The sequence below is a fragment of the Malurus melanocephalus genome, unplaced genomic scaffold (assembly GCF_030028575.1).
Source record: "Malurus melanocephalus ecotype Western Australia unplaced genomic scaffold, MMel_1.1 scaffold_2, whole genome shotgun sequence".
Lineage (NCBI taxonomy): Eukaryota > Metazoa > Chordata > Aves > Passeriformes > Maluridae > Malurus > Malurus melanocephalus.
Window position 1 is genome coordinate 5,172,981 of NW_026623234.1, and position 15,402 is coordinate 5,188,382.

The 15,402-nt window shown below is 39.8% G+C and overlaps 1 protein-coding gene across 1 annotated transcript in view; it reads right to left on the reverse strand.

Annotated features, from left to right (window-relative positions):
- The window catches only part of SPTBN5 (spectrin beta, non-erythrocytic 5), an 84,701-nt gene extending 69,895 nt beyond the window's left edge, over positions 1-14,806 (reverse strand). The window contains exons 1-11 of the mRNA XM_057365865.1: positions 14,696-14,806; positions 11,850-12,017; positions 11,214-11,333; positions 10,396-10,553; positions 9,277-9,505; positions 5,897-6,528; positions 4,815-4,953; positions 3,190-3,422; positions 2,592-2,745; positions 1,907-2,107; positions 605-811 (exon numbers count right to left, since the gene is read on the reverse strand). Of these exons, the coding sequence (XP_057221848.1) occupies positions 605-811; positions 1,907-2,107; positions 2,592-2,745; positions 3,190-3,422; positions 4,815-4,953; positions 5,897-6,528; positions 9,277-9,505; positions 10,396-10,553; positions 11,214-11,333; positions 11,850-12,017; positions 14,696-14,806 (2,352 nt within the window). The remainder of the gene's footprint in view (positions 1-604; positions 812-1,906; positions 2,108-2,591; positions 2,746-3,189; positions 3,423-4,814; positions 4,954-5,896; positions 6,529-9,276; positions 9,506-10,395; positions 10,554-11,213; positions 11,334-11,849; positions 12,018-14,695) is intronic.
- Between the last annotated feature and the right edge of the window lie 596 nt (positions 14,807-15,402).

The following is a 15,402-nucleotide window of genomic DNA, read 5'->3' on the forward strand; positions in this document are numbered from 1 at the left end:
TCCATGGATGAAAATTTCTGATTTGGATAAAAATTTCACATGGAAGGAAAATTTGAACTTGTTAGTTCAAACCACAGCATTCTGGCCCCTTAAACCAAAAATTTCCAGTATTTTATGGACACTGTTTCCACTGCTTTATTCTGAAAAAAAAAGAGAAAATTGAAAAATAGTTTGGTTTTGTTTAAAGAAGGAGTTTGATTTAACTCATTTTAAAATATATTGATTCAGTAAAAATTATTCAGCATTACGTTAGGGTAAAAAAAGAATTTGTAAATGTAAAATTTGTAAAAAAATGTTTTGTATAAATTCACATATACTTTTTAAAGATTATTGAAATGAATCATTTTATGAGAATAAAGAGTGAGAAGGTATTGGTGAGGACCAGTAGAGGGAACTAACAGAGATGAGAATATTTCTTGCACTTCAAAGAATGCTGATTAGGTGGGCTATGAGCAGACCACGAACCTGTTTTTCACCTAAAAACTTTCCACAGTTCTCATAAAAAACATATTTAGGAATATTGTGCTTCGGCAAAATAAATAAAAAATAAATAATTTAATTTACATTCTTCAACAAAAGGTGAGCCAATCCCTCATGCACTTACAGCAGCTGGAGCTTGCTGTGCTGCAGCATCAGCCTGCTCYTTGAGGCGCCTCATCTCGGAGGAATAGGCTGCAATCTCCTTCTCCAGGCGCAAGTGACGATGCAGCAGCGCTTCAGCGCTTGATTCATCCTTGCCAAAGTCCTTGCTGGCGAGAAGGGGCTGCCTTTCTCTCAACCATGAATTCGCTTCGTCGATGTCAGCAAAGTACTGAAGGAACACAGGGAAAAAACGCTAGCATTCATCCTGAAAGTGTCACATCCCACTCCTTCTTCTTTGTAAAATTACGAATGAGGAGAAATGCCATTAGGTCTGTAACCATAAGGTTACTTCCATGTGTTGTGAAAGCTGTGAATAAGGTAGCTCTAAACCTGTGATGTATTTCATGTTCACATCAAAGATAATTCACAGAATCACAGTGAATAAAGAGATTCAAGAATTGGCTGTACAGCTCTTAAAAAACTTCTAACTAGCTAAAACTTCAAGTTGCATAACAGCAGCAGTGAAAGGAATGCACAATTCAGGACAGTGGTAGGTACTGTGCAATTCCAACAGATATTTTCTAAATATTTAAGGAACAAACAATGAAGTCAGTCTACAACTGAAGTTTACTGTTTTTCAGTATTTGCAGTCTGCCAGCCTATGGTTGTAGAGAAGTAAAACAAGGTTTTGAGATACAGAATAAAGGTACAACAGAAAAAGGAAAATCCATGGTAATGAGGGATAAAGAAAGAACTAAACCACCATAATGACATTAACATTAATAGAGAGAATTTGGACTTTCTCAAGAACAAAGCTGTTCGGTTTTGTTCAAGCATGTCATGGAAACAACAGACTGAGCGAAAACTTAAGAAGGGGAAAGTAAGAATACCTGAGATAATGTGATATGATTTAAGAATGCTGCTTTTACACAAATTCTTTATTTGCAGATGTAGACAAAACAGGATTTGTCACATTCATGGTCAATATAAGTCTTACAACAAGTTTCTTTTGTTGCTTGGCTTTGGAATTTTTTTCATTTTAGAAATGTGTCACACAGATACCTGATCCCACCCTCTAAAAGGACTGTTTTAGCATTATCATGTAGTTTTTTCCATTAGCATTTTTACCTTTAGAGCAACTCCCTGCTGCTCAAATCCCCTGCTTCTTGGCTTGCAGGTGGATTGAGGCTTTACTGCCTAGGATCTTCCTGAAGACCAAGAGCTGGAGTCTTTCCTGCCACTGCTGCCCTCCCTGCAGGGGCCTGAGGCAGAACTGTGCCACATCCATGTCCCAGTGTCACACACCCCAGCAGAACCCCCTTACCTGTTTGATGAGAGCTGCTGCCTGCAGGCGGCTTTTGCGATCGGCCACCTCATCCTGGAGCTGCTGCCACAGTCTCTGGAKGTTGTCTGTGTGCCTCAGAATATCATCCTGGCGCATGGGGTTCTTCTGGCTGAGCTCCCAGCCCCTCCTCATCACATCTGCACATATGGCCCTGTGGGAATTGCACTCCGCTTCAAGAGCCTGGCACAAGGACAGGGAAAAYGTCAGCACAGCTCATTCCCCATCAGCCGAGACAGAAGAGGGGGTCTCACTCTCTGCTMCTGCCATGAACACAGTACCAAGAGCCCCATGTCTTATCTTTTCACCCTCTCTCTCTTTACCCTCATCTCTCTTGGCCAGAAAAAGAAGGTGAAAAAACAAGAAATTAGCAACCTTTTTTTGGCCATCAAAAGTTAGCTAATACAGAGCCCAGCATCTCCAGAAGAAATCCCACTTCTAGTCCAGTATGAGGCATATTCCTTCTCTACCCTTTCCTCACTTCTCTGGGAAAAAAACCCCTTTCCTACACACTTTTCAAAAATTCCAAACTTTGGTCATGACAGTTGAGTTAAGGGTTAGTTTGTCAGCTTTCTTGTAAGTGCTGCACTGACTGAACTAAAGGACATTGATATTCTAAAATCTTGCTTTAATACAAAGACAAGGCCCCAGCAGCAAAGTAAGATACCTTGTTCTTTTGAATGGAGGCTGTGATCTGGCTGACATCCTTCCCTAATGTTGTCATTCTTGCCAGCTTCCATTTCTCAGAGATCCATGATTCTTCCTCTTTGCAGTCACGGAAGAATTCAAAAAGCTTCAAAGCCTCTTCTAGCTGAGATTTACTGACCCAAGGAAACAGACAGTGTATGACAGTCAGAATTAGGATTCCATGGAGACAATGGTAGAAAAATCACAGAAAAATTTAAAAATCCAGAATCTGAATGCATTTAGTTCCTCTTTGTCATATATTAATTTATTCATAGAATAAAGCAAAAGAAACAAAATTATGTTTCCTTCTTTCTCCAGGAGATGAGGAGATAACTATTTGCTATTCAGATTTCCACAAAACAAGTTATAATAAATGCTGAGAATGAAGTTATTCTTCATCTGTGGAAGTGAGTAATGCTTTCAGGCAATTGCAATCAAGACACTCAGGTTGCATTTGTTGTGTCTTTATAAAAGGAGAAATGAAAAAATTTCAAATCCTGGGAAGCTGCACATTCTGATTAAAGAATTAGGATTGGCCATCTTAATCAGGAAGAACAGAGCCACCAGCACAGCCCTACCGTGACTTGCTCTGCGTTGTAAGGCTCTGATACAGCTGATGAAGCATCTGAACTTTTGCATAAAGCAATTCCCATTTAACTGTGCTGTCCTTGCTGATCTCTGCTGCCCTCTGGGTGATGTGGGTCAGTCTGTCGTCGTAGGAAGAGATCTGCGAGTCAACCAAGTTGTGATTCTGCAGCAAATCTACAACTTCCAGGAGCTGCTTCCCACAGTCCTGGGAGTTCACTAGCACCTACAAATAAAGTGAGAAAAGGCAAAGGGCATTGTCAGAGAGTGTATTCCAGGGTCTCAGTACTAATAAATCTTTTGAAAGGTTCCGGCTGTCTTTCCATCAAAGCTTCCAAACATCCAAGAACATCAGCTAGGTAAAGCTAAAAAGCTGCCTATTTAGAGAAATTATACTTTTCTTTCAGTTCCACAAGCTAGTGGCAACAAYCCAGAAGTTCTAGCTGCTGCATTGCAAGTAACGGGCTCGTAAAATAAGCATCTGTTTCTGCACCTCAGATATTTCTTCTGATTAAGCACTGAAGGCCTCAGAATTTGCAGGCTCAATGAGCATTCCTTTGCTACACACCCATCTGTAGGCAGATTGATATACAGCCTGTAATTGAAGAATTCCACAATATCCCATCTTATGGTATGTTCTAACTGCAATGTTCTTTCATTTGAGAAGCTAACTTGTCCATCTAACTAATGAAAATAAATACAGTATTTAATCGGTGGCAGATGAGAAGCACCTACCAGTCTGTCATCTTTCTAATTGTATGAATGGATACAGTTTTTAATCCTAGAGTACCATCTTTCCTTACCAATCTTTTCTCAGGCTATTCTTGTTCCAATAACACATTTACCATTGCATATTCTTTGTCTACTGACATTGGGACTTAAATATTTATGACTTAGAGACAACTCTTATATTTAATTTGAAATTCACAATTTCATATAGCATGCTGACTTTTTCAGTCTGGGGACAAGGCAACTTGGGGTCAAAAGGGTTTTTCTGTCTTCAAGGCAAAGAATGTATATACTTCCTGAATATACTTTCTTCCTTTACAAAATCAATATGAACCCAGTTATTTCTCATGCTAAAGAGAAGACTTCATGCTCTGACACTCTGGTGAAATTGTTGGAAATTCTCACAAAAAGCAATCATGATGCATTTACAGTGGAACCTTTCTTTCTCAGAAGCTTATAYGTCTGAAAGCCTGAGCTAATTCCTATCTGCGTAATTACTGGAGGTACKTCCAGAAACTAATTCAGAAAAATTATGTGGAATGGAAACAGGAGGTGTTTTTATTCCACGTTTGCTTTTGCACTTGTCATTTTAAAAGAGATTTTTTTCCATCTTTATTTTACTATGTAACTTGGACCTGTAGTGCATTCCATGTAATAGGATACCTGGCTTTCTGATCAGGGAAAACCCCTACAGCAAAGCCTGGTTTCTCTCGTGTAATTACCTGTGATGATGAACTGAAATGCTCAGTTGGGCTTCTAGGTAAAAATTGTGYATTTTTTCTCTAGCTGATAGACTTCTTAGCCCCTGTGGGAACCAGCCAGTCCCTGGAACACAGGGACACAGACTGGCACCACTGCAAGTTGTGTGCTGGTGGAGAGGGCTCAGTACCTGCAGCTCTTTCAGCTCCTCTGTAATGGCATCRATGTCCCTCAGGACGCCCAGAATTTCCTGCATTGTTCCCATGGATTGTTCCCGTCTCTGCAGCTGGTCCAGGAGATCCTGCCATTGCTTTGAAATGCTCTTTTGCCTACAAAAGAAGAGAAATAAATTGCCAGTTTGGGCCAAAAACCTTTGGGCAGCACTGGAGGGTTCTCAGTGCCTGCAGATTTAGAGGAGTTAAAGGAACACACACAACTCTTGACACCAGTGTGAGAGGACAGCCCAGGGCCACAGGACAGACCAAAGTGATGTTGTTATAGGAATTTTGACTAGCACATCAACCATCATTGACTTTTTAAAATTTAGACATTGTTTCTTCTGGATGTTCAGAAAACATCCTTTTATTTATACAGTGCTTTTGCCTGATACAGTGGAAAGGCTAATAAAACATTATTCTAAACTGTATCATAATTCACAATCTGATCTCATAGTTTGATTTACTCTYTTATTACTGTTTTTTGGAGCTTTCACAGAGGGTTCTGATTTTGTCTGAATTTAGAAAAGCACTGAAATACCACAGGAGATGTTATTTGTGTGGCTTTCTTAGATAATCATTGATCAGGCTATATAATAACCTGAGATAATCAGAGAATTTATAATTCCTCAATATTTGCTCCAAACTGGAGTAAATCTGAGAATACTGTGCCTTAACTGATCTATATCTCCCCACATTGAAAATTGAAAACAAAATTTGTTGATTTGGGAAAAAATAGTATCTCTAAGCATTTTTTGATGGCAGATAGAATATTTGGTAGAAATTTTTAGTAATATTTTCATATTTAACAAAAATATTGTAACATTGTTTTTCACCTTAAATCAGTCTGAGGATTTGATCATTCAAGGAAAAAAATTAGAATTTTGAAGATGAAGTATTTGCCTTATCTCCTGAAACTGTAGAAGAAATCCCTGACAGTCCTGCTCATGAGGACAGCGATAAGATTCACAATTATAAATAATTTTCTTCCATCACACCACAGAATTTCAGCCGATTTGGAACTCTGCCCTTACACAGCCTCAGAACCATCACTCACTTCTGCAAGATTWGGTCTTTGCCATGATAATTCTCCTGGCTGATGACAGTGGCCATTTCTTCCAGGGCTGTGAAGCGTTCCCTCCTGGGYAGCACATCGGCCACAATAGCTTCCAGCTTCTTACTGGCAGCCTCCATCCTGTCCACGCTCTCTGGCCAGAAATCCTGCTTCCCAATCACTTTCCTCATGTCTTCCAAGTAGGACTCCCGCAGGGCTGCCTTCTTCATGAACCTCTGGGCCAGCTGTTCCAGCCTTTCTAGCCTCAGCATCTCCTTTTGCAGAGCTTTTCCCCGGCTGTGCTCTGACTTCTCCAGGATGATCCAGTGCTTTTCCACGTCCTGCAGCATCTTCCCCTCTGGGGGCAAGTATGGCCGCTGGTTGTTGGCTCTCTGTTTGGTCCTGATGTTGAAGAGCTGAGCTTCAATCATGCCCTTCTCTTGGTATTTGGGGGGTTTCTCCACGGTGCGGAAGGTTTTGAAGTTGGCCATGAGCAGCCACATTTCCTGCAGAGAGTTGGGGAAGCGACGGTCATCCAGCTCCATCACCTTCTGTTTGATCCATTTCAGGAGGTCAGAGACCATCTGCTCGTACTGCAGCTTCAAATCATCGATCTCCTTCAGGAAGAACACGATCTGTGGTGGGAATATAAAGTTACATAAAGCCACATTAGAAACAGAATAAAGTGAGGTGGGTGAACAGAAAGAAACGGCTTTAGCAGTCATCACATTTTTATATTGAAGTGGAATAAACAACACCTATGACTGTCAGCAATTCCTGTCTGGGATAACTAAAAAGCAAGAATGCCAAACTGAAGGTTCACATTTTTTGTTTCACAGATTTTTTTCCCAATGCCATCCCTCAACTCCATACAATTCTATCCTAATATGCAATTACATCCTCTYAGCTTCCCCTAGGATTTTAGGAAACCATCTGAAAAAATCCTGGTTCTCTCACATACACACACAGAGCAGATTGTGGTCAGCAGCCCCTTCTCAATCTCTTCTGTTGGAATTGTTTCTCTTTATAAAAACTAYTAGAAAAATCTTTGTGGCCAAATAGGGTTTTGGTAAGGATGTGAACTGTGATTCAATGCTAACTTTTCAGGTCCAGGWCATTTATCTGTTTCATTTTTCGCCTGACCTGCCTTTATTTGAAGTTCAATTAAATACTAGAGCAAACATCTAGAAAGAAATCCACTATGAAATAAAAGGTGTTAAAATGAAATAATTTTTTCTTTCAATTTTTTTACTATGTCTGTTTACTTCATATTATTTTTTCCTTCACCCTAACTTAGCAAAGATGCAGCTCTTTACTCCTGCAAATGTCAGGTTTGGTGCTGAACAATGTTGWCTGCCTCTGTCATTCTGCTGAGTTTGCCTGCCTCAGCCTGGCAGATTAGTGAGGGAGAYGGCTCTGAGATCAGACCCAGTCCTTCCACGTGGTAATCTGATTTTGCCTACCAGAAAGTGCACTTGGCAAAGACCAAGCACTGCTGTCTTGTAAGAGGAGTAAAATAGCRCCGACCTTTGGTGCAGGAAAAGCAGCCCGTGACATCAGGGCTCCCTGCTGCATTTTCTGCCATCGTACCCAGCTGCTGCTGAAAGATCCTAGCAAATGCATGGTCACCTCAGATGGGAGAGGGAAAGGAGATTTGCCTCCCGGAGCTGTTTGTCTGTGCCATCCTGGTCACACACTTAGTCTGAACTCAAAGGCTTCCTTGACACAGCCAGGCTTCCATCCCAATCCTATTAGTAAATTCAGAGCTGCCTATTTGAGGGGACTAAGGACATGAAGAGATTAACATCTGTTTCCTTCTCCTTCTGAATGTTTGTGCATGTCAGAAATGCAGGAAGGCAGGAATGCAATATTAGAGACAGGCTAAAAATAGGGGAAGAGTCGATGGGAGAAAAAAGAAGCAGGTAAGTGAAGAGAGAAAAAAAATGAAGGAATAAATATAATTATGAAAAAATGGAAAAAACAGTGGAGCACAATGAGAATTGAAAAAGACAGAGTAAGAAATCTGTTTCTTCATGTAATAGAGAAATTATGGCCTACTTGCTCCTTATAAGTCCTCTAACATAGGCTTGGTGACTCAAYGACTCTTTCATGTTTATCAAAAGAAAAATAATGTCTCCTGGCCAAAATCCAGTGACTTGTGTGTAGAAGTCCTTTGAAGTCCTACTGCCCATTCTCCTCACTGATGCCCAAACATTGAATTACAAGTCCTGCTCTAATCTAATGCATCTGCTCACAGAACATGCTGGTCTAATACACAGAATTCCAGAGCATCTCGWGTTGCAAGGTACCCATAAGGGCCATTGAGCCCTAATCACTGCTCCTCACAGGACCACGTAACACCAAACCATATGACAAAGAGCATCCTCCAGACACTCCTTGAGCTCTGACAGACTTGCTGTTAGGGGGGGATGTGTCACAGGATCATCTCATTCTTGTCCCAGAGCACATTTTTAGCTGACCCAACCCTGCTTTGCAAAACCTTTTCACCTTGTCACTACCAGGGAAGCCTCAGTTTGGGTTTTTGTGCCTCGTGCTAAGCAATGTATTCACTCTCTCAACTTCACACACAGATCACCGAGTCCAGATGTTTATGTAGGACCTACATTGGATGTGTAGGTTTCCTGCAGGCTATTTCYTCTGTATTTTTGTCAAAACAAGAAYAGATTTCTCTGAAGGTRAAAGAGAAATTGTCTCAAGGGGAAGTRGTCTTCAGTGGAATGACTACAAAATTCCTGAAGTTTTCCATCAGTGGAATGCAAGTAGTTTTTAATATAGCTCATGGTTTTGTGTTATGTATGTGAAAAGAGAAAAAATGTAGCTGAGCTAAATTTAATAAACATTTTATAAATTTAAAAAAAAAAAGGTATTTAGTTAGCATTCTCTCAGTTTTCTTTGTGTTTTTTTTTCTTTTCATTTTCTACCTTAGGAGCTAGAAAGAAAGGCTGTGAGTTTCCATAAATCAAATCAAAATCTGAAGTAGTTCCATAGAATAAGGGATCATCTTTCCTATTAAATGAGAAAACTGCTGACTAGGTCTGCTTTCCCCTAGTTTTAATCTTCTCCCAATGTTATTGAGACCTGTGTGCCTCAAGCTTCCTTGGAGCCGTGTCAGTTCCAACCCAGAAACTGCGAGGTCAGAAAGGGATCCATTTTCAGTGAGATAATTGCAACTCCTTTGGAGATCCAAGCGTGTGCAGGCTCCAGGTACAAGTSTCAAGGTACAATACCTTTCAAATYRCTGTGCTTTTGCCTTCAGTTCAAAKGATCCTGAAGTGGAGCTTGCAYAAAACMYCCWGCACYTYCAAATYAAATTTAGCTTTAMATTTTTAACTTCTAACTTCCAAAGACAGCAACACACTTACTTTGTTAAGTCTCTTTTGTATTGTCTGGCCTTGTTTCAGTCTGGAGAAGTAGTGGTAATAGAGAGACACRTAAGTCATGATGGATCTCTCATCTGGATAGGGCACTGCCACATCCTCAGCATCGAGCAGTTTGCTGATTCCAAACTCCTTCTTAGCGACATCAAAGGCATTGTTCAGGTTCTTAATGGGCTGGTCCTGCCGCAGGGAGCTATAGTGGATAAGATCAGGCCTGGGAGAGGAGAAAAACAGGGCAGGGAGATGAAGAAAKATTTATGTTCATCGTAAGATCTTTCAGGTTATAAACCATAAACTGTTTATGAGAATGTGGCATTGACTTGAAATTACTTTGACCCTGAACTACATTCAAGAGCATTGCMCCTTGCCTACATAGCAGGAAGAAAGTTGTCCTTTATGAAACTGAATTACCACTCCCAGCAAATCTCTGCCCTTCTCTTATTTCTCCACTGATGGGTGAAAACCAAAGCCYGCTGGAGAGGGACTTGTGAAAAGGGAGGTGACTCCTTGCTGGGAAAGTTATAAAATCCCATCATGTTATCCTGTATAAGATGTAGTAGAAATACTGAGGACAAAGAAATGTTCAAAGTTACCRTAGGTGGTTTCTCTCTGCTRCTTTGGGCTGTTTTCTTCAMACTTTTTCAAAGGGACAGGGAAGGRAAAAGAAAGGTTGCTTACTCTGCTACAATTGAACCAGAGGATATACATGCTTACAAAGTTTGCAAAATAAAACCAATGCCTGAAAGATTAATTTTAGAAAAAGAGCAATGGGAACATGAGTGAAGAACTCAGACCAAATGGGGAGCATTGCTTGGATGTGTGATATTCCTCTGGAAATTCACTGTTACACCCAGCTAAAGGAGCTACCAAGCAGGAGCTTTTGGTCCTTCCTTCCAAGGAGGAGAGAGAGAATATCCAGTTAAGAAAGAAGAGCATCCAGTGAGAAAGGGCAGAGAGAATCTGACAGTTTCTTGAAACAAACTTGTAATTCAGACCCTGGAATTACTGAACTTGTAATTCAGACCCTGGAACAACCCATGTCAGAGCTAGAAACAGCAGTGAGCAACTCTGCCTGAAGTGATCCATCCATCCATCAGACCTTACCTGTGAGCATGGATGAGTGCATTGAAGGCCAGCCCATCACTCCAGCTTTTGGAGAAGTCCTTCACACTCACATTGGAATAGCTGGCAGTTTTGTGCTGACACCAGAGCAGTAAGGCTTCATTGGCAAACAGAACCTCAGCTCTGCCTCCAAATTCTTCCTTTGAGGAGAGCAGGTAAAAGAAAAAATCGGTGTCAACAACAGATTGAAGGAGCATCACTGAGTTTATGCTTATGTTCCCAAAGATCCCTTAGTATTACTTTTGCTCAATTCACAGATCCCCTCAAAATCATGACTTATATCAGTCATAAAGTTAGAAAGATTTAACATGAAAATAGAAGTTTTCTATTAAAAAAAGTGAGTTGAATGAACTGAGAAATTACAAGGTGAACTGTGGGTGTTAAAATTTTTGAAACATTTTTCTTCTGTAAGGTTTGTGGAAATCAAGCAAAGAAGAAAGCTCAGTTTATTTGCWTCCTTAGCTGGGAAATAGAGCTCAGAAATAAAATACGATGTATTCAGGTCTAATAGAAAAGGTTGACTTTGATTTTGTAATACCTTCACAGAATCTATTTTTCGTGTTCTTAGAGTACATGCTAAATAATTTTTAAAAACATGCTTCAGAGAAAGAGCAAAGGAGCATCATGGGACTCAAATCGAGAGAGAACTGCTGACAGAGAAATTCAACATGAAGTCAAAAGTTCATAAAAAATTTGTAGAAGAGGGTGAAGAACATTCAAGTTACTGTTTAGTGTCTTTGAGGAAAAAAAAAAATAGTGGATTCAATTGCACAGGCAAAAAGATAAAGATGCAGTTTTACCTTATCAAGTTTGATAGATGAGATCTGAAATCGAAGTATGATGATCCAGATAAGGCCCAGGATTAAGGTTCTGTCACCATCTACAATATTCTCAGGACCAATCACTTTTACTTGTACCTGCTATTAAACCATAATAAACAACAAACAATAATCTGATCAGCACAAAAGCACTCGTGTCCAGCCCTCAGTGTACAAACTGTTACTGGAGAGGGTGTTCAGGCTCTTTTCTTAAGCAGAGAGGTTGCATGTTTACATCTTTCTATTGGTTYACAGACCTGCAGGCTCCTATATCTGCTCATGATGAATTTCAGCAAAAGCCTGGCAAAGGGACCAGGATCTCAAAGATTTAAAGTTGCTATATATGTTTTGAAAACTGGTGGTTAAGGAGAGGAAAGAAACACATTTCAGTGCTCCTTTCCTCCAAAGGAGAGGAACATTAGCTGTTTCTAAAATACATTACTTAAATAACAAAGAAATTAAAATTAGATTGTATTTTTTCTTTGTATAAAACCCCTRGCCTGCCTTCAGAGGATTTGTTATTGTGTACTAGAGGGGGAAACTATACTGAATATGACACTATAATTAATTAGTAACATACATAAACTGTTGTGATCTCTAATACCAGTATTAGCCTACCTTGGATTTCAGAAATGTGATGGCTTTGCTGTTGTTCTCTAGAAAATGCACTCTCATCTTTCCCCGGCTTGGTTTGGGCAAAGCTTCTCCAGAGAGCAGCTCCAGCAGTTTCATGAGAGAGATGCCATCCTTCAGGTCGGTGTAAATGTCTCCTATCTCAATGTTTACCTGCAAAGASCAGCCAGACCACACTGACTCCGGCTTCACATCTGGCACAGAGAACCCTCTGTATCTAAAACAAAACAAACACCTTCTTGGTGTTTCACTGAGTCCTCTCTAWGGCAATGCATATGTACCAATAGTGGTGAGTCTTAACTCAGAAAAAATGGATTTGCAGGAGAACTGACAACATTTATGAAAATAGTCTTAACTTAAAAAACCCCAACAACCCAACCAAAAAAAAAAAAAAAAAAAAAAAAAAAAAAAAAAAAAAAAAAAAAAAAAAAAAAGAAAAAAAATCCGGAGATTTTGAAAAAATTAAAAAAAGCATTTACGAAATAAAATCTTTTGAACATGCTGACACTTTTTATTTCTATTCAAATGAATCTTTTCTTTTGTCAGAATAATTTTATYCTGACCAATGCATTTCATTTAAAAATTGAGCAGATAATCACATTCAATGACTCATCTTTTACTCCATAGTCTCAACAAAGTTTGTCACATCCTGCTTAGACCTGCACTACCACCCAAAGTCTCCGTATTTTTAGCCAGAACCTCACACTAAGTGAAAGGTTAAGATCATTTACAAAAATGTGTGGTTTATYGCTGCCAGTAATGAGGTCACCCAGTGCTTAGGTGACACAACATGACATAGTTTGTACTCTGACCTAACAAGAACTTGCCTGGGGTGTTTCCTTTTGGCCTTATGCCACTTGCCATCTGGAAGTGACATTAAAACTATACCACACACCAAAAAATAATTTACTGGGATTCTAAAATTACAGTAAATAATCCTTTTTTTCCAGGAAAGAGAGAGAGAGAGAGAGAGAGAAAGAGGGAAAGGGAGAGAAAAAGAGAGAAAGAAAGAGAAAGAGAGCAAGCAAAAACAAGCAAGAAAGAAGATAAGTCAGTATCTTCTTTAATTCAGGGAATATTTATGTACTAGGGGGAAAAAGGAGAGAAAACAGGCATGCACCTTGTAACTGCTGATCAATTATTAGTTAGTCCAACAGATCTTTTCTCCAAAGAAATAAAAAATCACTGAAAGTGTAAAAGCAACTCAGAGAGTCTTTAAGTCTGTATGGTGTGTGAAACAACCATTTACAACTTCCCTCCTGATTATCTCCCTGCTGAAAGAAAGAAGAAACCTCCCTGCTGAGTTGCCAACTTAATTCCTTTTTGGACATTAAATAAACATAAAATTCTGTTCTATGGTGTACTACAAAAAAAAAAAAAGGTTAAAGTTATTACATTCTGTGACACTTCTGTAAATGAAGAATAATTCCATTTGAATTTGTAAAAAGASAGGCTTCATACATCTGCTTTGTGTCTCACCCAGCAGTCGTTTTAACAGCTTTGTTGCCTCATTCTTCTCATACAGATACCAGTCACGGATAGCTGAACAAACACAGCCCAAAACCATCCTTAGAGCTGGACTGGAAGTGGTCAGCAGTGTAAGAGAGAGCAGTGCASTGTCCTGTAGAATGATCCAATCACCCTGAAGTGTGTGTTGGAAAGCTGGGACTGCCCTGCCAGGAGGACCCAGATAAACTGCCCGGCTCTGCGCTGATTCTACCCTATATGGCTGGGAAACCTCTCACAGGCTTTGTGCCCAGGCTTTTATGATATGTGAACAAGTACAGTGCATGAACTTAAGGCTGGCATTTTAATCTCTGAATTTGAAGGCATTTTTAAAATGTGAAAGTATTTKTTTATGGCTAAACAGAGCTAATTTCTTACACCATGAAAACCTAACTTTGTGCAGGGGACAAAATGAGAATGTGTTTTGCGTTTGTTCTCTCATGCTGAGAAGAATAAATTTGAACGTTTGTTGTGCTCTGCAGCTGCCTTTGTATCAACTACAAACTTAAAACATTACACTGAAAAAACACACCTAGCACTGAAACACCATATCACAGTGATGGGCTAGAATGGACCCAACAGCCTGGTTCTGCTTGGTGTCCCCAAGGTCCATTTTCATTACCATCAACTACAGACTCTGGAGAATGGTTTGGGATGATTTCATTCCCTTCTGTGCCACAGCTGCATCATTTGTGCCTGAAACTTTATCTGCGGTGAGGCTGGAATCTGCTGGAGTTTCACTACACATAGGAATCGACTGCACACTAACTGCGGATTTTTTGAAGTGTGAGAGTTGCTGGGAACAAACTGGTCTGTGTTTGCATGGCAATAGGTCTGAAATTGCTAAAATTAAGGCCACTTAATTTTAAAATTAAGGCCATTAATTTTTTCAGAGCATTTGAGCAGTGACTCAAATTGAACTGAGCAGACAAAGCACAAAGTCTGAATTTTTGGCCAGGTAAGTAAGAATCAAGCACTGCTTGGGGTAACCCTGACATCTGCAGATAATTTACTTACAGGATAAAAAAGCAAATAAGTATTTTCCATTGATAGGATCTCCAATGTACAATGGACATCCCAATATGCTGGGGTTATACAGTCTACAAAAGTGAACTTTGACTTGGGAGAAGACTCCAGACAAAGGAGGCAGATGTGAGGTAAAAGATAGAGGCTGGAGCACTCTGATTAGTCAAAGCCTTCCTTGCTTGTATGTGATAATATCATTCAGAAAAAAAAAATGTTAATGATAACATTAAAAAGGATACAGTGGGTGAAATAAAATAAAACCCAGAAAAAAAAATCCCCAAATTGAAGGAGCTACCTACATTACTCCTGTAGAAGACGTTGTTCATCCAGTTGGTGAAGGTTTTCTTTTGCATGGACATACGCTGCTCCTGCAGCTTTTTGATGTGATCTTTTTCATATTCGGTGCCCATGGTCACCTAGGAAGTCACAAACCTCAATTTCAGCTCGGTGCTGAAGAGATTTGCCAGGCCATCAACAAAAACTAGTCACATGCCCAGGGTATATAGGAAACCCAGCACCAACAGGTACAAGACTCAATACCACACTCAGTGCAATGCCTTAATTTCCTTTTGCTTGTACTTTGCACTTTAATTTCACTAACTTTATTTTTAARTTACTTGAGCTCACCCTTTTAAAACACATCTCTAATTCCAGGATGAAAATATGACATTTATCTATGCAGCTTCACTTTCTTATTTTCAGTCTCCTTGATCCCATGAGAACCACCACCTGAAARCTTTCAATAACTTCCTTGGGTGTGCTGAAAGCACATCACAGAGCCCTGATCCTAGACACTGCCAGAAARAGGAATCCACAAATCACTTCCAAAAAAAGAAAAAAGCATATCTTATRTTCWCTGAGGACTGGTTGAGAYRCTGTTGTTGGCTTTCAGACCACAGMATTTCCAACAGAAATCAAAGARCTGCTGGAAAGGAAATGGAACTGTTTGGTTTCTTTTTTCTCATGGGTTCAGTTTTTGCACATCTATCACAATAAGGATGCTGAC